The sequence below is a fragment of the Etheostoma cragini genome, chromosome 3 (assembly GCF_013103735.1).
Source record: "Etheostoma cragini isolate CJK2018 chromosome 3, CSU_Ecrag_1.0, whole genome shotgun sequence".
NCBI lineage: Eukaryota > Metazoa > Chordata > Actinopteri > Perciformes > Percidae > Etheostoma > Etheostoma cragini.
Genome location: NC_048409.1, coordinates 1646157 through 1671803, shown reverse-complemented (window position 1 = coordinate 1671803; position 25647 = coordinate 1646157). Strand labels below are relative to the sequence as shown.

The following is a 25647-nucleotide window of genomic DNA, read 5'->3' as shown; positions in this document are numbered from 1 at the left end:
CCCCCCCCCCCCCCCCCCCAAAGTTCTGCAATTCAGGTCTTGTTGTTTGTTTATTCAAAGACAGTTGAAAGTAGTGCTACTTTGGACATTTTAGCTGCCAAAGCTCCGCTGCTCTATGTCTCTTGCCCTCAGGGTGATGTAGCAAGACATTTTAAAATCCATCGGACTAAAGGTTCGAGAGATACGCGCATAACATACACACACACACACACACACACACACACACACGCAGACCTTCCTGTGATTTATAGATAGATAACCTTGCTGCCAATAACAGGCGCATTAGGGATTATTGTTTTGTTTACTGTATTATATTACAAGTCTTTGTATAGACATGCTGTCATTTTGCTGATTCTTTGTGCATTACAAAGATCATACTCATTACTTCGTTCAATTATCATCCATACATTTTGAGCAGTGACTAACAAGGCTGTGCTACAGTATCAGGGCTTAATGACGTTGTTAGTATTTGTTGTGGGTTCAAACAGTATGCATTCTGCTGAAATGTATCTGACTTTAGTAATTATTTGCCATGCTTTGCAAAAAACCTAAATCAATCAAAATTGAATACGCCATACAGTCCTCTGCATTTACTAGCTAATATTATTCTACAAGGAATGACTATTTAAATTAATACTGCCCCACTCCTTGCGATGTTCAAATTCTTTTAAAAAGCAGCTGAAGACCTTTTTTAACAGCTTTGAGTTGAACAGGGTTATGTTTGACTCTGTTTTCCTTTGTATTCATATGTCCACATGAATAAACTTTACTTATTTATATACTTACCTATTGATAGCTTAAAGGGCGAGACTGAGGCTCGATGTTAGAGACAGACAGTTGCTAGCTAACAAACTGGCCATCCCCCGCTCTGCAGACCTCAGTTGATCCTTTTTCATGTAGAAAATGAGGTCTTACAGAGTTTTCTCAGGATCACCTGAGTTGAATGCTTTTCATGAATGTTTCTGGAATTATTTTTTTCCACTAAGCCGATGATTGGTCCACCTAGCTTCACCAGAGCTCCCATAGCAAGCAAGTTTCCTGGTAGATCCAGGCTGGCCTTCGTGGTTACCATAGCGACACGAGTGGCGGATCACCATATTTTGTCCTGCCTGACAATCCTGTACTTTACCTGTTTCCGCATCTCATGGCTTGGATTACGGGTTGAATTTTTATAAATATAGGTTCTGCTTTTTGCTAATGTTGATGTTCTCCACTTGCTTTTCCAGAGATCATCTACAGCTGGGTGTTCAATGAGTTCCCCTCCTTTGTTGCTGAGGACAGTCGGCGCTTCATTTCCCAGGACACGGGAAACCTGTACATCTCAAAGGTGCAACCCTCTGATGTAGGAAGCTACATCTGCCTGGTGAAGAACACGGTTACCAATGCAAGGGTTCTGAGCCCTCCAACACCTCTAACACTGAAAACCGACGGTGAGGCTCTGATTTATTGCACTTTTCACAGATGATAGGCCCTGATTTGTATAAATGCCCTAGGCAGACAAATCGAATGGATTTCATTGGATAAACCGCACAGAAAATATCCCAGTCCTCTCTCTGTTGACTTGAAAGTGTAACATTTATTTATTTAGCTATATTACGGTGCTTCCTCTTTCTGAACTTGTTTAGCGCTGATGAAAATCTGAAAGCATATTTGATATTTTGCTGCTGCATTTTATTGTATTATAACGCGACCGGCTAAAAACATTTCAGCTCAGATAGGTTAATAAAAGAGGGTCGGCCCTCTGCTTTCGACTGAGCCTCATGTTAGAGGAGGGCGCTATGAATTCCATACACACTGTAAATGGATAGTGAGCAATGCTTTAACATTAGTGTGGGGAGTCTTCTTTGCTCACAATGTGCTTTGTGAAACTGGCCGTCGGGGAAATCATTTTCCAGCATAAAATTAACTGAATCAATGGCCCTTGCTGTGGATGGGATTTTGCTCTTTTATACTAGCCTCTCAGGAGCCATGCTGCAGAGCTGTTTGGATTCAGGTGTGGATTTCACCTACAGGCTTTTTACATCTGACTACACAGAGATACGTCCATCACTTCACACAGGTTCCTGTCATTGTCAGGGTTCTTAAAGAGCAACAGTAAAGCTGGGAAAAGGGCCTCTGTGCCTTGGAACCACATTTGTTCCAAATGTTGCAACATGATTTTACCTCTTACAGATTACATCCCTTCCAGCAAGATTCCTACTCTCTATTTGCATAACCTTGTACGAAAGGGCCCTCAGAGACATACATAATACTTAGCACATAAACTGTGGTAAATTGGTTTAGGTTGCTCATTAACTGAGATGAAAACAGTCGGAAGGGCACGTGGTCAGTCTGCTTTCAGCATTTTAATGTGGTGGTTGGATGAAGAAACAGAAAAATGTTTACTTGTTGTTTATCATTTCAATGATGATTGATCACCTTTGCAGCACCCATGATGTCCATCTTTAATGTTACTATGACACTTGCGCAGAAGGACAACGCCGTCACCTGCAACACAACATGGTCAAATCAAATCTTTACAGCTGTAGCTTCATTATGCCAAAGAATGCTTAGGCATCACTCGCTCCTGCAAATCTTATGATGTTCAGCAGTCTTCTATGCAGAAAATTGCATTGGCACACCTCACAGCAGACACCCAAATGTTCCCATGCGGTGTGCAAACCTCAGTCATTGGAGTCTGTCCAATCAGACACTGCAATCTGTGCCTCAGTAAAAGTGAGTGATTATTACACAGTAGACAGTTCAAGCTGGATCTGTGTGCAGCTCACCACTGTCAGCTCCAACCCTGACTCTCTTAATCAAAACAAGCATCTGGGCTCCATTATACCCTGCTGGAAGCCATTGATCGTCAATTCGCAATCCACCTTGAGCAAAGCGGGGCTGAACTCTGCATTAATGCACTTTACGTTTTAAACGGATATACAGTTCTCCTCTGAAACACACTCCCTTTGATGTATCTGCTTGGTGGAAATAGAAGTAACTGCATAATATAACTGAATAGCACTATGAAATGGCACTGGATCAGAACACATGTAAAGCAGTACTACAGCTAAAAGAATTGCTGTAAATAAAACATGTTTTTCTGTTATGCATCAGTTATAACGGTCTTTTGATTAAAGGAACATACGCCTCAGAGGTTTACGATGCAGGGTTGGACCACGGTGTGAAGATGCATGGCGTGGCTTTCCTCCGTGGCCGCACTGCATGGCTAGTTAGCTAGCTAGCCACCGAGGACAAGCTGAGGCAACAAGCCAAATAATTAATTAATCATCATTTCTGTAACTGAGCCAGTCGGCCAATTTTCAACTGTAGTCCTAGTTACCTAGCATGCTAGTACTAGCCAATCACAGTAGGTGGAAAAATAATGCCTTTCTGACACACAGCCAATCACAAGTGTTACGTCATCTGCAGTCCGCTTTGCCAGAGCCACCTCCAAAGTCCGCTGAAGGAGGGTCTGGCTACTCCACTAGCATTCGGGGATGGGATGGGAGGAAAACGTGCTCTGACGGCATTTCTTTAAACCAATCAAAGTTGGAATGGCGCTAAACTTTTGAGGCGCATTCAACAATAGTCTTTATAAATCCACCAAATTTAAAATTCCATCACAAAGAAGGCAGAAGTAAACGGACAAAGAAACGCAAAGGATATAGACTACGTTGTCTGTAATTACATGACCCTGAGCCGATCTGGTACCTGCTCTGGCTGCAGACGGGTCTCGGCCGAGCCAAAGAGGACACGGCAGTGCCGAGACTGGGAGAATTATTTTTTAAATTTATGATTGTTTCACAGCAGATACATTCTAAAGCAAAGTAGCAAATCTATGTGATGGCACGGGGGCACGGCCACAGCTAGCCCCCACCCAGCACATCCTGGCGCCGGGAGCTAATGACGCTAACGGCAAAAACAGAAAGTTTGCTGATCTGTCGGGGAAAAGACCATCAGACCCCAGATGCTTGTGTCTGTGTCAAATCGTTCTACCTAGGAGTAAGTCCATGCTTCAACTGACAGACTCCTAGCCGTAGAACATTACATACTAAACGTTTAGGTAGAGACATTACTTTTGTAGCCAGTTGTTTATTATAAACCTATTCCAATAGATTGTCAAAGATAACAAAATTATGTAATACATAGTGGAACACTCAATAGTACCTAGAGCTAAAGATCCGTTTACAGCAGTAGGTCTGTGAATTATTTTTATATATATATATATATATATATATATATATATATATATATATATATATAACCTCTTCAATTACAGTCATGTGAATATATCCAAAATGGATGTTGGCAACGAGGTACAGATTGGGCTTTTAACCTTTGTTTTTAGATAAAGATAAGTGGTAAAGCTTCCAGTTGGGCTGCATTACTGATGGTGTTATTTTTGGCATAAGACATTTTCTCTCTCCACACCGACAGTGAAACATAATGTTTGCAGGCGCATGTTATCTCCATATGGGCATGTTTTCTGTACTACACTATAAATTGTTATTGAACCCCAAAGGCCCATAGCCATATTGGATGTCAGCATGAGTATTTACAAACCAACATGTTTTTAGTGGTGTAGTCAAAACAACTGATTGCCTTTTGCCCTGAATACACACATTCTGCTATCTAGAAAGCACTTGTGTACAGTCTTTACATACACCAATGTTATCTTTGTCAGCAGTAAAAGTACTATGTACTACCTTTAAACCCAAGAAACAATGTTTTTTGTTCTTTTTAATCGAATCATCAAAAATCATTGTCACATTATCAGAAATTGTCTGGTATAATACAACATTTTGTGAAATGTTAATCATGCTGCTTTACTTGTATAAAACTTAGCTGCAATGCAATTCCAGTATAGAAGGTGGATCGATTAATACCTGTAGGTATACGACTAAATGTGAGAGGGAGTTGTTAGTAAACTACTATAAGTGTACAATGGCATGGGGAAATCAGATGTTTGTTCTCTTGTTAACAAAGTTGCAAAAGTTATCTTGCGTTAGTTCTTCTAAGAGGCTCTAATGAAAAGGCCTGTGCATTACTGGAGAAGAGAGCTAATAAAATGCTTACTAGATTGGAATAAGTTTCAGTTCAGAAATTTTACCTTGAAATTGATTTGCAAAGCACAACAGAAAAAATGACATGTTCATGTGATTAATAAATGAAACTGAAACAATAAAAAGGGCTGTTAATGTCTTAGCACACCAAGCCAAGATATTTCTCTCAATTCTATCAGGTCCAGCCACTGAGACAGAATATGATATTGAATATAATATGACATGAGGCAATGAAATATTGAAAATTCATTATATGTGGAGGGCTGCTTTGGAGCTATAAATGTTGAGAATGAGATTGAAATTGAAAAGTTCTGTGGAACAAATATCATAAAACTCCTTTCTTTGCGGCATTCATTTTATAACACAAAAAGTGTCAGATACACATAGGAGGTGTAATTATGGCTCCACAAATGTCATGCTGGTCATTTGTCTTACTGATCATGTGTGTTACAGTGCACGTGGTGCAGCACTGCATGTGTTTTGTTGGGAAATCAGGAAGGTACTGGGGTTAGCAGCGTGTCCATCAGTGGTGCTCCCATGCAAGGACTGTGTGTACGTCTAACGTTCTTAATACAAGATCAAAATGCTCATGTAATATTTAAATCGCAAACTCCCATTTAATAATAGTAATTAGAATTCAGATGAAGGTGTTTTCCTTTGTTGCACCAAATTTTCTCAATGCCATCTGACATAATCATTCTGGCAAATGGATATAAATGGCCGCCTCAACATACAGATGAATAAACAAAGAAAACCTCTAGCTATGACGTGAAGCGGAGGTGCTAGTCATTGTGGCACTTAGCAAGACTGATAACACATGTTCACTTGTGTCCTTCACAAGGTGTTTGGAAATTATAGAGTGGATTACTAATTCCTGAGGACAATACAGTACATTAACCTGCTGTCACCGGAGAATGTTTTAGTACATCATCTTAATGGTTTGTGTATGTGATGTACTATGGCTTTGCCGTTTCTCATTCAGAAGATAGTGGTCTATGCAGACTTCCTATTAAGCTTCATAAAAATAATAAGAGGGCTGTCAAAATTACCGTGAGGATTGTCTATATCTACAACCTTCCACTTCCGGGATTGTTGTTGTAAATTTCCGACTGATGTCCTTGTTGTCGGCCGGATGTCTGTTACCTTACGCTTTCTTTGTGTTGTAATTTTAAACTCTTTTAAACTGCTCCTCAGATCTCTGCAGGGTAAGTCCAAAAAGCTAGCTAGACTATCTGTCCACTCTGAGGACTATGGTTACCTGGTCCTCAGATCTCTGCAGGGTAAATCCAGACAGCTAGCTAGACTATCTGTCCAATCTGAGGACTATGGTTACCTGGTCCTCAGATCTCTGCAGGGTAAATCCAGACAGCTAGCTAGACTATGTGTCCAATCTGAGGTTTTGGTTGCACAACTAAAACTACTTCTGAATCTACACGTTCCAACAAAACAAGTTCCTTCCCGAGACTGTTTTGAAGCATACGATTGTGATTGGTTTAAAGAAATGCCAATAAACCAGAGCACGTTTTCCTCCCATCCCGGAATGCTGAGTGGACTAGCCAGAAGATCTGGCAAAACAAGTCTAACGTGATGATAATGATTTAACACAAAATCCTTGTAATGGCACAATTTTTTTTGATGCGTGATTAACGCACCAGCTTTCTGCGATTTGGGCCTTGGGCAGTTCTGGCATTTTTTAAACAGGAAGTGATGTAGCAGTAACGTTTTTGCTCATAGACTTATATTGCGATATATCTGTAACTCACTAGATACATTTTTTTAGAGTGTCACAACCCCTGTGAAATGACTCGTTTCACCATCAGAATTAGATCCATGCCTTCATATAACATTTGGAAAGTCTAGAAGAGCTTTAAAATTAAATCATTTAATCCCCACACGAGTTAGAGCCGGCAGAGGCCTCTAGTGCGCCTGCTCAATGGGCCCCAGAATCATTCTAGTCATTTTTGGCTCCAGGAAGGCTTCATGCCCCACTGAGCAACTCCCCTAGGAATAAATGGGGCTCCGCCTCGAACACTATATCTGTATTTATATTGGTCTGCTCCCATGTTAATAAGAGATACAAAATGTCTGATATTTGTGACTTAACTATGGACAATCATGGGATAAATTAAAGATTGACAGCCCCAATAATAAACATATATTAAGTTATGCTGTATACGCTTATTCGAATATGTTACTCTAATTATCCCATTGCTCTGTATTTAATTTATTTAATTTGTGCACTCTAACACTTATACACAGCACCATGCATTATTTATTGTGCCATTTGTAAACATTACGTTTAAAAAAAATGAAAAGTCTTTACATCAGGCAATTTGGATTCTTCTTGTTTTCTTCTTTAGTTGCTTACATACTCATAAAACAGGTGCCTGGGCTATAGGAAGTGAGCCTTCCTGTTATTTTTTAAATCACTGTGCCCAGTCTCTGTGTAGGACACTGCAAGAAAAGACGAAGATGATGGGAAAGGGGGTAAGTAGCAGTTTCAATCAGCTTGGTTCTAATGTCTGCAATTCCTCTTTCTTAACCTTTTCCAGGTGTCATGGGTGAATACGAGCCCAAAATTGAAGTGCATTTCCCTACATCAGTTCTGGCTGCCAAAGGAGTCACTGTCAGGCTGGAGTGCTTTGCTCTGGGGAAGTAAGTAAACAAGGATATATTGTACCAATATACAGAAGGTAGTTGTTTATTATTACATCATATTAATCACCAGGAACAGTAAACTACATTCTATCACTGATCTGATGCTAAGAGATCATTCACATAAGACTCCTTGTGTTTTTCTCTCTTTTTTAAATTCCATTATTCCATTACCTGAAAGGGAACCAGGCATATCTTGTCTTCAGGCGGGATGTTAAGTGAGTGAAGAGAAGTGGAGCTCGTCTGTTAGGTGGCATGTTAGTGCATGGGGGGCAAAGGGGATTCAGCCCTAGGGACCCAAGTGTTGTCATAATTCAGAGCCCTAATGTATCTGTGTTTCCTGGGTGCTTTCAGAGTCTGATGAATGTAGAAAGTCAAGGTTATGTCTATGGAAAAAAAATGAAGTTGATAATAGTTGTCTGCCAGGAGGAAAAACATACTTTTGTCCACAGAGACTTCAATCCAAACCACTTTCCACATTTACTAAAGCTAAAGTTAGCATTGCTGGCTGTAGGGTTTAAAAAAAACAACTGTCTTTTTAAATCAAAATATATCCTTTTTGTTTGATTAAAATTATTTTCATTAAAAATAAATGCAAACCATGTACAACCTGTTCTTCTCCAAAGCAAAGATGATGGGGTGTTTGACATTACAAGAAATATTTTTCATTGTGCAAGATAATTATCATCCCCACTCCATTAAGTTTATAATTATTCAACATGAATTATTCATTGCTGACTCCTATCTTAAGTGCAAACAGTCTCTGATCTACAGATGACTAAGAATCTCATCACTGTTGTCCTTGATTTCAATTAATTATCCACATTATAGTAAGTCATTTCCTAAATATATAGACAGTGCATTACAATCACACACCCCTTATATTTTCATATCAAGCTGAGCAGGAGTCGTTGGATGCTTGTAGGAACATCCAAATGTTGCAAATCCTTGCTCTGTGCTTCCCTCAATGAAGTCGGATTGAGTCAGACAGTGACCTACCCTTTTACATAGAGATGAATGATTTATCAATGGACACTATTAGGAAATGCCAGTCTTTATATAGCACTGAAAATGAAGTTAAAATGGGTTTTGTTCTCCTGTTGATCAATATTTATGATGGCACCAGGAGCTGAGACAGGGCAGGAAAGCTGTTTGTGTGTGAACGCCAAAGCTCCTTGATGTGATTGTCGGTTGTGATATTTACCAGTGACAGCACTTTGTAGGCCACAGTCAAGAGCAAAGAGAACAACGAGGCAGTGAAAACAAAAAAGAGAACAAACCTTTATAATGTCATACTTTATAGTAATGTCTGCAAGACGGATTATTAATTACAAATTTGTAGCTTGTATGTTTGTCTAATCGGATTATCTGTCGAATGATAACTATTGTGAAGCATCACTGTGCTGCTGCTGTTTCGATTGCTTCATATACATGAAAAGATAAATATAACCAAGCACAACTTTGGCTTAGAGGGGCCTCATTAGCACTTTCCTAATAGACTTATTAGACATCTTTTGTTATAACGGTACTTATATTCAAACATATGTGTGGCCTAACAAAGGCTCAAAAGGCGTTTTCCTCTACATGAGAGCTGTTAATGGACGTAGATCACAGTAAATAAAGTAAAAAATGAGCCCATTTTTTTTAAGCAGTCAAATATATATACATATTGCTCATTTCACAACAAAATATGCCACTGTTCATCTAAAGTATTAGTTTACTGTTTTTTCTGGCTTCTAGCTTTCAGTCAGTGTTCTCTCTGGATGGATATCCATAGCATGAAAAGATCCATAAGAGATTCATGTTTGCTTCTGTCACACAAACAGCCTTCACTTAAATAATTCTAAAATATAGTTTGTTATTTAAAGTAATATATGGTGTTCTAATATACAATTTGGTTCTGGATCTTATTTGCCAGTTGATGCAAAACCAGTATCATTCCGCCAGTGTGTTTTATTTAAATTAATGATTATCAGTATAGTGCCCATGAATGATTATAGCCATCTATAGATGACAATACTCTAACAATAGATTGTTAAACCACACAAATTCTGTTTAAAAGTCTATACAGTCTGATTTAGGCGAAACTGTGGGAAGTGCAGTGCTGTTAGTTGTATTCATTTCAAGGGATGTTGGAGTATGTAGTTCAAAGGCCTTGCACATTTGATGGGTTACACATTATCCCACTCATTTCTACTCAAAATATAATATGTAACATGTGGTTGATGCTTTCATCCAAATTGCTTTAGAGTAGTGGATATACTTTTAGTTTCAGTGACCCCAGAGGGAATCAAACTCTTGAAACCCTTGCCGTTATTCCTCATTGAGTTATACGGGACCACAAGGACCACATTGTCAGCAGCACCATGAAGTGCCTCTTAACGACACGCATAATATACTCTTGGTACTATGGATACACGTTTTTTTGCTCAAATCTTGTAGGTAAAATGTGGCTTTGTGCAGATGCTAGTTTGTCCCTAAGGGGGGCTTTCCCATCTGTAGTCAGATTCATTTGGTCCAGCCCTAGGGCAAAGAAATATTAATTGTAGCATCGTTCAAACATTTCAGTTCCTTTTCATTCCAAGCTATTTGCTCTGGTCCGATCAGTTGATGAGTTAATCAAATGAACCATAATGTAGCAAGTCATTACATCATTGGCCACACCATATTCATATGAGGCTCTGCACCTCTATACAATGGCAAGATTGTCTGCAAGTTGCCATGGGGATATGTTGCTAAAGTGTAATCTTGTCCTCATCCCATAATGCACTGCGCAGCTGACTGCGACAGCTTCTTTAGTCCAAAAAGGCTTCCAGCAGTTGGGTCTGTTGCAGGTTGGATAACGGTCTCACCACAAACCAACCGCTCCAAAAATGGTTTAAAACGCACAGAGACCACCTCATTAAACAGGTCTTGGTTCGCTTGTTTGGTCCGCTTTTGGTGCGCATCAGAGTGTGATTGCTGCATTCTCACCTGTACATCAAACGCACCAAAGGGAAAACTAACTACTGTAGTGGAGTGTGATTCAGCTGAACTAGCTGAGGCAGGTGTGAAGCCCCTTAAGACTAGTGTAGGGACCAAACATTGAGAGCTTAGCAAATGAGCTCCTGGGAATGGAAACGGAATAATATCTAGATCGTAATGATCTGAAGCAAACCAATTTTCAACCTTTATTATAGAACAAGTCCAGATGAAGGCACAGCAATTGTGTGGAATGCTAATTGAGATGTAATCTACAAAGCTTGCCTATGGGCACATTCTTAAATTGAAAACTGTAACAGGTACACCCTACATAAACTCCAGTGTGTAACACATTTAAGATGTTAGGGTATGAAATGCTCAGTTTGTACACTTTGATTAAAGGGAAATGACCTCAGCTTCAGAGTTCAGGAGTTAATGTCACATTGCTATACAGAAAACAGTGAGGGGCAGAGTTTCTCCTTTCTAAACTGGTTGAGCCTACAGTACCCCCCCCCCCCCCCCCCCCCCCCCCCCCCCCCCCCCCCCTTGGTCTCTGGAAGATTGACCCTTCCATCTTCCAGTTCCGATCATCTTCCAGCCCCTCAAGGTGTCTATAGATATGCTCTGTTCGCTGGCTAAATTCTCCATCAATAACATAAAATATAGGGTTTCATAACAACTGCATGACATATTCATGAGTACTGATTCAATCTGTGTGTCTGTTGTTAGCATTTATTTATGTTGTTCTTGGGGGCATTGGAATGAAAATGCCAAGTGCTAACAAATGGTCCCACATTAGACCGTGGATATTTTATTTTACATCAGGCAACGGATCTTTGCCCCTAGTAACCATGTTTGATGTGGATTCCCCCCACTGTGAAAATAGATAGCTGTCTGAACTGCAGATGGGACGATACTAGTGATCACAGTGACTTATGATAGTTTCTAAATTATTTGACTGGATTAATGTATGGCTAATTGAAATAGGTCAATTTTGCTTCGGAATGCATGTTATGTCACATACAGTATGTTTTATTAAAAAACTACCATGATTTAAATTTTGGATCAGGACATTCTTTGTTTAGTGATAAAACTTTGTCCAAATTCATGTGCAGAAATGTGAGGCTCCAGTAACTGAAGTGCGTTTAAAACCACTGCCTTTTATTCCGTATGTTGCTTCACGGTCCCAGTGATGTGAGGAAACCTAAATGCATGTTGCAAAGTATTGACTTATTCAAAAAAAGCTGAAAAAAAGAAATGTGTGACACAAAACTTGTGTCCAAAATGAAAGAAACTCTTTGTAAGAAATGCCTTGTTTAATACAAAACATGCCCTGAATCCTATATTGACTTATTTGCCGCCAAGAGCGCTTCAATGTCCTCGTGAATTTAGAATTTAGAAGAGATAAAAAAGCTCAGGGATGTAACATTTCCATCTGGGCTGAATGATTGATGGGTTCACTGGAGGTTTGTATGGTGTCACATTTCCATCTTTCAGACACCTGTCAAATCTAGTTATCATACAAGAGCACTATTGATACTGACCTCAGACATCTCTCTCTCTCTGCATGTGCATGTCATCTCTCATACGGCTCTATAGGGCAATCCATAAATAAACAGGGGTGGATGACATTGGTTGAAGACTTATAGCCTAATAGTCAATAGCCTGATTTGAATCTTGTCCCTGTCCCTCTGAAAGCCGGGCTCTAATGTATAGGTCCTTTGGTACAGTAAATATATCAGTAGTGGTCAAAAGGTCAGCGAGTCACATGACGAGCAGGACTAACATTAAATACTCATCATGGTCTGTCAATACCTAATTACAAATGAAGGACTTCTGGTGTCTGCAGCTCAATGTCTGTTATAGTTTTTTTTTATTTTTAAATCTAAATAAATAATTATTTATATTACTGATAATAATTTTTTAGAAATGTGAAAATACCCACAACAATTTCCAAAAGCCTACCGTGATGTATTCAGATTGGTAAAGTTTCTTTCTCCAAAGAAATAAATTGCTAGAGCACAAGGAATGAGTTGAACCTAAACCTGATATGCAATATATGAAAGAGACTTAAGATTATATTCTCTCGCAGATGCTCCCACTAGAGCATATATAGAGGTATCATTCTAAAATTGATTCAAGATGAAGGTACATAATTTTTTTTTTAATTATTATTATTACTATTACGAGATGAGGTCATTGTAAGATTACAGATTCATAATGAGTACATATATCTTCCTTAATGAGAATGTTCCTCTTTTAAAGAAATCAAAATGATTATTAATAGTGAATTGCATCATTGCAGCTCACATCCTGTACTGTGTGAAAATACTTCCTGCTCTTATTTAACACTGTACTGTTGAGTATATCATTCTTCTCTTCCCTCCTCACAGTCCAGTGCCAACAATCACATGGAGGAAGATAAATGGCAACATCCCCAAAAAAGCAAGACTTCGGAAGTCCCAGGCTGTGCTGGAAATTCCCAACATTCAACTGGAGGACTCGGGAACTTATGAATGCAAAGCTGAGAATCCAAGAGGGGGCACCGCTTTCAAAGGACACCTACAGGTCTACAGTGAGTCTGAGCATGCTCCTATTCTCTGTGGGTTTGTTCACCTCTTCCAAAGGGTTGAGGGCGCCCAGATAGCGCAGTTGGTAAAGCAGGCGCCCATATATAGAGGTCTACACCTTGACGCAGTGGGCCCTGGTTAGACTCCGATTCCTTTGCTGCATGTCATCTCCCTTTCATTTCTTCATCAGTTCTGTCATTAATGGCCTAAAATGCCCATCAAATAACCTTAAAAAAAGAGTACAAGCGTTGATGCGTGGTGTTCCAGGTAGGGCGGTACGATGTGAGGAAAATGTACAATAATGTTAAATATCGCAATAGCAATTTAATGTGCAACCCCAATTCCAGGAATATTGGTCTGGACGTAGAGGTCTTACCAACACTAGCTAAACAATTCAACTTTTCAAGCTAATTTTCTATTTAGCTATTCTTCACAGTTTCCAAGTATTTTTCATGATGTTACTTTTGTTAGTTACAATATACTCAATTTTAGTCCTAGTCCCGGTTCATTTTCCTCACAGTCCAAAGATTAATTATACATACATGGTGTATATGTTCATCACCTCAACAAATGAGCTGTTTCTTTTAGTATGAATCTCTTTAACCAGATGTGTTTTGTTTAAAATGTTCTGAACTATGTCTGCAAGTTGTTTTAATAGACTGCTGCGGTTGTTCTGTGTCTTTTTTCAAAGATTTGTAATTATTCTTTTATATACTAGTGTGTGTGTGTGTGTGTGTGTGTGTGTGTGTGTGTGTGTGTGTGTGTGTGTGTGTGTGTGTGTGTGTGTATATATACATTCAGATAACAAATTAAAGTTATTGGGAATATCAATAACTAGGACCAAAACCTCTTGATTGATTTACTCTCACATTGTTATGTTCTCAGTTTACATCTAATGCAGGTCTACACTATAATTATTTATTCTACTACCTATAAATGTATCAAGTAAAACACTGAGTTTTGTATGAACTAAGATAAGATATGAGACTTCACTTAAAGGACAGTTTCTAGTTTTCTGACCACAGTGAGGTACTAGGCTGAATTACTACTTTTGCCTATTATAGATAGACTAATCTACGAGGATGTGTGTCCTCCATTCCTCTCTGTCTGTGCCGTGTGCACAGCACCAAGATAATGGACTGCCTCAGCCTTGGTAGAACACATTTCTAAGGCCATGCACTTCTTGGCAACCTCCATTCTGTTGACATCACAAGGAGAATAGGGAGCTAATTTGTAGCAGCCTCACGCTAAATGTAATTTACACAGGTCAGGTGTAAGTTTGAACTTGCATTGTGAGGGAGACCTTCCTGACCATAATCATTCAATCAAACCACACACAAAAAGGTATGTGAGAGAATAGCACAGAACGTGCTTGGCATGTGACTGTAGGAGAAGCAGCTCAGTGGCTGGGTTTCCTCCTCTCTGCTCACAGTACAAGTCATACACCACTATGTACACCATTGGGCCTTGAATGGTGTGTTTACTATACACTAATCAGGATATAAATGATTTTCGTAATTGTTATAGTTAAAAGAAAACAATGATAAAGCAAAAATATATCAGAAATCTATGTGGAAGCCTTGTATAAATGAAAAGATATCACATCAGTAAGGGCGTCAGAGCCAGTATTCCTTTTGGACTCTCAGAATTCTTCCAATTTGTAGTAATTCATCACATTGATAAAATACTAATATAATTTCATTATCAAAAACAATTTAATTTGTCCCAAGAAAATTAACCAAATGGGTTATTGTGTTCCTGTTGCACATGTTAAATTCTTATTGACATTTTCAGTATTTGCATTTATAAATGTCCAATTTGAGCTTGAAAGCATTTTAAAATAAAAAGTATAATTTAAAGAAGATTAAAATACAATGGGAAAAGGCTTGGATTAGTGATTGAGATTCCTTCCTCTACACAGAACTGTCAGACGGATCCAGTTCCAGGAAAAGGCTCTTGTAAATGTATCTAAATATATCTTTGTAAATGTACAGGGAAAGGCCCAACTGCATGCTGTATAAGAAAGGGACATACTGTACATACAGCCTATACAGTCCTCAGATCTTTTGAGTTGTTGAGAGCTGAGACAGATTCTTTGCAGAATGTGGAGTTGGACAGTGAATCTCGACGTAGCCTTGGAAACACAAGCAAGCAGACCAAGGAGAAAAAAGAAAAGAAGAAAAGCTCCATGGTTAAGGGCCCCCTAGGAATGGCAGTTGCCTAGTCTGCCTATGCCATGGGCCAGCTATGCAATGCAGGGAGAAAAAAATTACGTGATACAAAAAACATAAACGTGATCCACAAGTAGAACAATTTAAAGTAAAAATCTCCACGACATTTTCTGCGATATGCAAAACAATATTATTAATTGGATCAAACTTACTGAATATGTTGCTGCTCTCAAAAATATTTGCCTGGTTGTCTCTACCAAAGGGTGATGTGTACTTCATCCAGGTCTCAGAATTCCTACTCCATTTTAAACCTTCTCCCTCATATCTTTGATGTCTGCCAGTGAACCAGCACCTCATTAGAAAAGGTGTGCATGTTCCTTCAGTTCTCCAGGGTTAAAGAGCATAGCAGAGGAGGGGTTGTCATATTCCTTGACAAAATGGGTGATTTATAAAGTATCTCTGTTAAATGCAGTGCAAAGGTACAGGAGCAATGAAAGTCAGTGTTTCTGGGGTGGATTTCAAGGAGATTTATGTAAAATGACAAGCATCAAGGTACTCTAAAGAGCAATGAAAACCCAATGTGTGACATAAAAAGGCAGCACAAGGGGTTGATGCATACTGTGTAGACTGTATTGACTTCTAGATCGCCCCCTAGTGGCTGTCTGCAGTATATGTCAGAAATCCCGCCCCCTCTATGTTAGCGGATTTATGAAAAAGGATTAGGGGCCACACATGAAAAATTGTATGTATTTGAGTTCAGAGTTTAAAGTCAGACTTGTTACATTAAAGTTAGAATTCTGAGAATAAAGTCAGTCAATTCTGACTTTAAACCCAGAACTCAAATACATTTTTCACATTGGTCCTAAACCTTTTCCACACGAATGGGAAATAGGCCAAACTAAAAAAACAGAGTACACAAAATTTTTTTCCCAAAGATAGTTTCTGTCACTTTAGGTAGTTTGTACCTCACTGGTGTTTTTCTAAATGTTAATTTTTTCTTATAAGTTTGGTTTTTATTAGTTATTGATGCTATTAAATGCTGATATGTCACGATTGACAGCTGTGACTGTCTCGCGATTGGTTAGTCGGGTGTTTGGGCGGGACTTCAACTCCCATGCCCGATCACTACTGGGCAGACTCTGTCTCCAATATTACAAGATGGCCATGCCCGTATCCGGGATGCTTTGGCTATACTTTTTACAGTGGACAGAAGTTGAGATTGGTCAGCACACAAAAGAGGCTCAAAAAAAGGTTTAAAACCAGTGCCAATGTTTATTTTTTTTATTTTCTTTAAATAAAAATCTATAACACATAGGCCACTCTTTCTATTTAAGTATGCCTACCATATGTTTGTTCTTTGGGGGACTATAGCAGTGAGATATGACAAAAAATTACATTACATCCACGGTCTTAAATACAGCTTCCTACATTGTGCGTTGATTGTGTGTATGTGCATGCCTGTTGTGAGCCGATCATACTTGTGCCTTGTGTGTGTTTCAAGGATATATTACCTATTCTAAAGCTTTTTTTTTTCTATCTTCAAGCCCTTCCTCAGTGGGTCAGAATGATTAATGACACTCAGATGGATAGTGGAGAGAAGCTCCAATGGGAGTGTAAGGCCATGGGGAGGCCCCGGCCCACCTATCACTGGCTTCGTAATGGTTTGCCCTTGACATCCCAGGTACCTCCCTTACTACACAGCACCCTCTCATTTTGTTGAGTGTACCATGAAACATCTGAATTATTGCTATGAAACTACAGGTCCACTTTGTGCAGTATTCATCATGTGTAGTATATGTATGTGTACATATGACGCTCTTCTTCTCGTTACAGGGTCGAGTTGAAATAGTGAATGGTGAACTGACCATTCACAAAGTGCAACAGACGGACTCAGGAATGTACCAGTGTGTTGCAGGAAATAAATATGGGACCATCTACAACAATGCTGAACTCAAGATTTTAGGTAGTTACTGTACACCTTTGGTTTCTAATATAGATTGCACAACATACGGTATTAAAAGAAACGTGTAATTTTTGTGAGGCATCTACAGGCCAAGCATATTTCTTGATACTCTGCAAAGAACAGAATGGCAGACTGAGTATTGGCATCTACATAAGGTACCGGATGATAGGTAAGGGAGATTGAAATGCAAGTGGGGAACGCTGAACTGTGAGATGTGTTGATTGCCAATCAATGGCCCTTGATTTAATCCAGGCAGTGGACAGCATGAATAAAAGAAGGACACTTATGGTTATATTCACTGAGGTTGTCTGCACGTATCAAGTTGAGGAGAGGCTGGAACAGTTCTTCGTTATATCCGAGGAGAATAAAAAAGCAATGACTTGTAGGTATAGATTTATACTAATGGGAGCAAACACTTGAAGAAAGACATCGATGGTTTCTGTGATGGAGTTTAATGACTACATTAGCCCCTATCATTTGCCATCAAAGCACAGCCTACATCCCAATCCTCATTACTCCGGAAATACAAACTACACTTCACTGTATCAGGTATTGATGAGTATATTATCATTTCATAATCAGTTAAAATTATCAGTAACTAACACGTTCAATGTCTTCATTATTTACAGCAAGAATTTGTATCATTTATATATATCAGGCACATGCTTTTAAAAAAAAAATTAAAGGACACTTGTGTTGTGCTCTTCAGACTTGCATGTAAGGCTTCAAGCTAAAAACATAACAGTGGTACTAAAGGCTGGCCACTGTTCTGTGTTGCACTATTTTCTCCTTGTCATCTTCTATGCTGGGATGCATCTGGTGACACCCATTCCCCTCTCGTGTTTCCCAGAGGGACAGTTTGATTTACTGTCTGCGTTACATGCCCTTTTTGAAGGGGAATCTGTAGCATTTTCCAAATCTTATTGCAAATGGACAGAGTTTTTTGTCCAAAATCTATCAGCGTTTGTCCCTAACCATAATGTTTTTATTCTGTGTGAAACAGCCACGTTGATTTACATTCACATGGTTGTCTGCAAGAGTGAGAAGTTTAGTTAGATTTTAATAAGCTTTATGTGAGCTGATGAGGAAGTGCTTTTGCCTTCCTTAGTCACAGTCACAATGAAGATATTTGGAAGCTGGTGATGAATGTTTTCATAACTGCACCCCCCAGGCATGTCTTCCAAGTGACCTGTGCTCTGTGGCGCTGTCCACAAGCAAACACTATCAGGACAGATTACATGGCTAATAACAGCCTGCAGATGAGCGATCACTGGAGGCTACTCAGGGGCAGCGGCTGCCCTCATGTCTGTGATCTTGTCCCAGATCCAGCTCTTCTGGGACGGTGGCGGGTGAAGCAATAAGGCTACTGCTGCCACCAGCTGCAGGCCTGCTCTTATTTTGATTAAAACAAATACACACAGCAACTGCTCTGTTTTCTGCTGCTTTTTATGTCTAGAGGGACCGCTGCCACTCAGGCAACTACTCAGCCTCAAAGACACAAGTGTTAGAGGGAGCGGGGTCAGCCTGTAGCTACAGATGGGATTGAATTGTCATTGTGTGTAATGTCACCTATAAAGCATCTTTCAGGATTTGAATAATCACAGTTGACAGAGCCTTGCAGCTTGTAGATGGCCTTGATGTGTAATGCAGCTGTGTACCAGTACCACATCGTCTTCAGTGCCCGAGGCCTTATTTAGACCATTAGTGCCTAATTCATTCTCTTGAGTGGGCCATGATTGTATTTAGTATTCACTCAGGCAGCCTAGTTAAATATGGGTTAATATACGGGTTACAATTTTTATAAAAGCGGTTCAAATCATCCAACCATGTCATCATTAACATTATGACAGCTATTAAGTATTTATAGAATTGTAGTGGATGCTGAATTAGCAGAGAATTAAGACAAAGTATGGTACATTATGCAGTATATAAAAGCATATTCAGTGTTTGTGTAGAAGCATGCTTTGGAATACTTCATGTGGGAAATCTAGTTATTTGTAACAAATTAGCATTTTAAACAAGCAGCGTTTTGAGTCATGACTTGTCAGTCTAAACCCTCTAGCATTCTTTAAATAATTCCTTTAAAATGCCACAGTTGAAGACCTGCTACGAGAATTCACTTTATAGATGTATTACATTCGAACAACACACATTTAATTGAAACTACATTTTGAATGTCGTACCACGAGGGGACAGAAAGACAGACAGTTGTGCTGAGGGGTTTCTGGCGAATTCAAAAAGGATTTATCATGCTTGTTTTGACAAGAGCCAGGAAATGATAAATCACATGCAATATGAACATTGGTTCATGAATATTAATTATAACAAGATGTGACTGCATTATTTTCTATCTTTATTTTTAAATTTAATGCTGTGTGTCTGTCTTCCACAGCGTCTGCTCCTGTCTTTGTCAACAATCCCATACGGGTCATTGCCACACTTGGAAAAGATGTATCGCTAGAATGCAAACCCAGAGCGTCGCCCAAACCCCGGGTAACCTGGAAGAGCGGAGACAGAAGGATTCAGCAGAGTAGAAGGTACAGCTGCAACTTTTTAGGGGCGTCAGGAGGCCGTGTGTGTGTGTGTGTGTGTGTGTGTGTGTGTCGTTAAGCGTCATGTGCTTAACAAGAAGTGAAGCTACATCGGATTTTAACCCAAACCACAATCTTTTTTTATTCTTAACTGAGTAATCTGAGTACTTTTTTAAACAGAAACTGCAACGGTTTCACAACATTAATGTGTTTAAACCGTAACATTCTCTGGTTTAGATATTTGGAGGGAAACGCTCCCGTAGGTCTTAGAGGGTAGGAATAAACAACCCAAATTATCATATGGTATGAAGGACTTGCTGTGATTAAAAATGTGACGTGCTTCATTACATTAGTGTCATAAAGCTTTCCTCTTCATTGATTTGCAACATTGTTACAATTACCTAATATAACCAGACATATTAAAGAGATAGATACATACCTCAGTAGGAAAGATATAGTCTTTACAATAATATATATATTTTATATAACATAATAACATCCATGTAGTATCACTATAGTCATAATCTGCCTTGAGCCCCTTACTGTGCATACATAGCAATATGTTGCAGGGCATGTCTCAGTGTCTGGAATGACGTTTAGAGCTCTGTGTTATTAATAGAGTCTGATTTTTATGTTTCCTCTGCACAGTTTAGCAAACAGAATATTATGAGAGAAAGTTAACTGTCATGTAAAATATGTATGATGTCATGAATGTGTGTCTCCCTCAATATCTTTATATTGTTTTGCATCATAGTTTCAAGGCAAAACTTCAAATGTTATCATTCTCAGCTCCAGCCCTTCAGGAATTGTGTACATGTCTTGTTGGAACACATCACAGTTTCATTACTGTAACTGAAATTAAGTGTCAGTACTAGAATAAAACACCTTAGGTACTGGCAAAGCTCCGGAGACCCGTCCTCAGCCCTCCTCCTGCTCAGGGATGCTGACAATTTAGACCGTACAATTGCATTTGGAATTCAAACGCAGTTTGATGCATCATCTTTTATGAGAAACACCTCCCGTTGCACCTCGAGCGGGCTGAGCGGTGCAAGGGTCCATCAATCACACTGAGCGACACCGCTGAAATTATCAGTCACTGCTGAGCATCCCAAGTTTTGAGTGAGAGAACAGGACCTTTGTTTATCAGCCCAGATCCAGCTGCCTCTTCAACAGCAAGGGCAGCCAGTTGATTATCAGATCCTCAGTGCTCCTTCAAACAGGCAGCAAGCTACAAAACTTCATGCCGCTAACAGGTGAAACAAGAGTACTCAGAAATTAGTTTATAACGCTAAATTCAGGGGTTGGTGCAGATATTTTATTTTCCATTAAAACAAAAATCAACGCTAATTTTGGATGTCTGTAGTCTATAAAAAGAGCTGGCCTCAGTAGAACTGATGGATGGGGATAAGGTGGTGGGTGTGTTGCCCTACAATGGTGATTAATGACCCTGGCATGTCTGGATCTGATAAAGCCTTTGAGGTATTTTGTCAAAACCTCGCAAATCTATTTTTCAGTGTTGTTGGCGAGCACCGCGGGGAGATTCATACCTGTCCAAACACCTTGATCTTGTTTTTATCTGACTTCAGATAAAGTCATGTCTTAAGAGGGCAGAAAATTGTTCACAAACAGTATTGGCAAAGCAGTTAATTCCATTCACTGAATTATCATTCACTTTTAAAGGGATACTTTGCCGATATTCAACTAGTATCGTAATAATGTTCGTAGTATGTGTAAAATAATTGTGGTAAAATTCCCTCCATCTTATAGTACCAGTGCCCAGAAAAACAAAAGAAAAAAAACAGAAAGGTGACGCATTTTTTTCTGCTGGCTCTGGGGCTGTTGCTGTACCTACAGACAGCTGTACCTACAGACAGCTGTACCTACAGACAGCTGTACCTACAGACACTTAGGGCCCTGTCTCACACAGCGCAGCCCAAAGCCCAACGCAAGTGTCTTTGCTAGTTTAAGACCGACGTAGATGTCAGTTTACTCTCCCAGCACCCAACCTTATTTAAATAGCAAAAGCCCTTGTGCCCATCTGTGTGCCCATGGGTGGGTAGTGCTATCTTGAGGCAACGGAAAGTCATTGCTCCATTGACGCGCCTGGCTTCCAAAGGGAATGGGAGCGGACCTCTGATTGGTTGTTTTCATGTTACGCCCTGAACAAACTTATGATTAATGAAGACACTAAGTACAATCCCTTTAGGAACATGCGCCCGGCGCACCGACCCTTTCTTCCGGCATCAAACTAGCAAACTAGCAAAAGTGGATTCCTACACGCCCTGAACACACTTGCTCCAGGCGCTTCACTCCATGCACTAAGATCGTTAAACTAGGGCCCAAAGGGGACAGAAGCAGATTGAGAGAGGGAGAACTCTCTCTCTCTCTCTCTCTCTCCCTCTCTCCCTCTCTCCCTCTCTCTCTCCCTCTCTCCCTCTCAAGACCAGGACCAGGTCTTTACCAGGTCTTCTCTCGGTCTCAGATAAAGAGTACTGGTTGATTATTATCTGAAGGCATTTCTCATGATACACTTTTTATGGAAATGTGGAACTTTCTGATCAGGAGTGCCTATGGTTAGCATTTTTCAAATTTTATCGTGGCATGCAGTGTAGGACTGGCCTGGGCTGATCTCTAAACTGTTTTCAGAAACATATGTTAGTGCACTGTTTGGCTGAAGTATGAGCGTTAGTGAACAGGAAGTGGGCGCCATGCTGTTTCCTGTATTACAAAAGAAAGGCGACGAGAAACAAAGAGTTCATCGAGCTCTTGTTAAATCACCCACCAGCAGGAGCATTCATTAGTCCGGTTCTACTGGATATTGAGTTAATGAATGGGATAGCCGTGTTTAGGGGGGCACCTGGAGATCAAGGGTGATTTCTATCTAAAAAAGGTGAAATAAGCATACGAGCCAGGGTGACTCCTGCAAAGATTTTCCGCCATTACCTATGGTGAAGTAAAGAGTTTATGGATAGAGAGATTATTCTTGGAAGAACAGGGGGGGATCGAAACAGCTTCACGTTTATCTGGCATTGACAGCTGTGCGGACTTAATGAAGGTTTGTAATTAACATGGATTTCCGCTAATGTTCAGGGCTTTTGTCTCCTAAACAGAAAGTATTACTCCCATTAGTTTGAAACTGTGTGAAAACCCACACACTCTTCTTTAGACATAACAGACACAATTTGGCATTTTTTATAAAAACTTGTGAAATGTTTAAAAAGGAAATATAGGTTACTGTTTTTATGTGTAAATAATAAGCATTCTACAGCAATCTATTTGGCTTAACCTCAGAAACCTTGTTTGAGATTGAAAACAATATATATTTTAAGGTTTGCTGTGATCTTCTAATGATTCCTTTACATTTCCTAAGGTTGAATTTATTTGCATGCTCTGTAAACCCAGCAGTCCCTAACTTGTCCTTTCTGCCTCGGTGTCCTTGTCGAATATGAATTCCCTCCCTAATTTGAAAAATGTCTCGTGGCTGCAGATTGCTACTGAATTGTCTGTGGCAAGATGTGGTCACTCCTTTGTGAATTTCAATCACATTGCTCATGACAAAAGATAGAGCTCGATGTTGTAAATAGAAGAGCCAAACACTATGAATGAGGAAAGAAGAATACCTCACCGCTGCCCACCATCATTCTGATTGGACAAATAAAGAGGATTTTTTTTAAATAATAAAAAATATTCATCCTGCCCATGTGAGCAATGCTGAAAATCAAATATGATATGAATATTTATATTTTGCATCGGACACTGAAATTAGAGCACTGGCTCTACATAATTCCCAATACTTTACTTTTATATGATTCTTGCTCTGCAGCCATCTGCTACACACCTGCTTCCAGTGTTGTTATATGCAATACTATCTGATGTCAAACACTTCATTCTCCAGCTGTTATTTACAAGTCAGAGCAACATGTTAATACCATACTGCTCGTGTCCTTCGGCTGGATGAAGGGGCTACTTATGAATGCATGCATGCGTGGTGTTTATTCTCTCCATTACACTTGTGTTTCCCTGTAGGACAGCTTGGTGGTATGGACATCTTGGTTTGACAGCTTTTGTTGTAGATTCATTAAATGCGGCAATATGTAGGGTTTCTCAAGTGGTTTCTCGGAAAGTTTATTTAGGGTTGTGGAAATACTAAAGCAGAAAAACAACAAATCATAACATGTTTTTATCCAGTGTTGTGTAGTGTTCTCCACAAGCGGTATTCTGAAATTGTCCTTTAATGATGTTTAAATTACTCTGTAATTACTCAAATAGCAGCCTATTGTTTTATTTCAAAGGCATCATATAGAGTATAGTGTATATAGTGCAGCACTGTACCCAAAATGAAAGTCAGATGTCTTTGATCTTGGCATTAATATATCACCTCATTTATATTTTTATTTAAATGAAAAGTGTCCCCATTACCTTAACCTCTATCTGTAATAGCATCTGTGTTTTAATCCTTTTCAAGATAGAGCTACTTAGTGCTATCTGTAGATCACATTCATTAAAACTTTTCAGTTGTTGATTTATCTTTACTGAAAAGGGTTTATTTTCATGTTCCCTTATTGAAGGTTACACAACAAACACAGACACTGTTCTTGACTTCAGCATCCCTCAGTCCACTGAGCTTCTTCGTAACACAAACAATTTACCGTCGGACGCTTTTTGTCCTTCAATTCAATGATAATAATGTTCTAGCTGTAAACAATTTTTTATAATTCATATTTTGCACTGGAATCTCTAGTGGATGATTATTTCAAAAATATCGGAGTAGTTCATTTTTATCTCATCCCATATGAGTATTACTAGTCTTGTAACCCGAGCCAAATGCCTCAACTTGCAGACAACTGTTCTTACGTGAATTTGTTTCTCATACCAGTATTGATTTTTGTGTCCTTTCTGGCAGGATTATGTTGTTACGGAACAATACTCTGAGAATTGTTAACTCCAGCCGAGCGGATGAGGGGAGCTATGTGTGCCGGGCAGAGAATCAGTTGGGCTCGGCAGAGATGACGGCCATACTGTGGGTAAAAGGTAAGTGATGCCCTGGGGGCCTTTATTTTCTGCCAAATTAGCACAAGTCAGCCACCAATAAACAGTCCCCAATGTCATTTCCCCCCCCCCCACCTTTGCTCGGGTGCCAAGAAATTTATTGTGCTTGCTCAACCGTGAACTAACGGCTCTCACATTCAAGAATCATATTACAAGGTCACACTTTAACAGCGTAAATACCTCTGTCTCACGACTGCACTGTACCCAGTCAAGACCAGAGCCAAGCAGGATATTTAGCCCACAAAGGTGAGTGTTTTTTTGCCCAAGTTAGGGTTTGGGCATCTCGTGATTGCTGTGTCAGTGATGCCACAGTCAGATGCAGCTGTCTGACACTAGCTTTTGGTTAGCCTGAGGTGACAGTGCAGCAGCTTTGTGCTTCCAGAGGCCATGCGTGTGGAGCTTAGCCCGAGCAGGGTGGAAGTGACCGTGGGGGAGAGCGTGGTGCTGAGCTGCAGGGCAACACATGACACATCGCTGGACGTGGCTTTCCAGTGGTTCTTCAACCAGAAACCAATCAACTTTCAACAGGATGGCGGCCACTTTGAATACATCCAAACAGTAAGAGCAAGAGTAAGAGAAAAATTAAGACTAAGAGTTAATGAATCATATTGGTTATGGTCCTTTCTCTTTATCTCTCTACCTGTCTGTCCTTCTGTCTACCTGTCCACCTGACATCCATTGTGTCTCTATCTGTCTACCTGT

General features: G+C 39.7%; 1 protein-coding gene across 4 annotated transcripts in view; it reads left to right on the top strand.

Moving 5' to 3' along the window:
- cntn5 (contactin 5) overlaps positions 1-25647 on the top strand; it is a 111568-nt gene that overhangs the window by 64632 nt on the left and 21289 nt on the right. For 3 of the 4 annotated variants that reach the window (XM_034867147.1, XM_034867146.1, XM_034867148.1), the window contains 8 exons: positions 1227-1430; positions 7598-7700; positions 13055-13236; positions 16947-17083; positions 17236-17365; positions 19758-19902; positions 24800-24927; positions 25328-25515. In XM_034867147.1, the coding sequence (XP_034723038.1) occupies positions 1227-1430; positions 7598-7700; positions 13055-13236; positions 16947-17083; positions 17236-17365; positions 19758-19902; positions 24800-24927; positions 25328-25515 (1217 nt within the window). The remainder of the gene's footprint in view (positions 1-1226; positions 1431-7597; positions 7701-13054; positions 13237-16946; positions 17084-17235; positions 17366-19757; positions 19903-24799; positions 24928-25327; positions 25516-25647) is intronic. The other variant, XM_034867149.1, reaches the window with a different exon arrangement.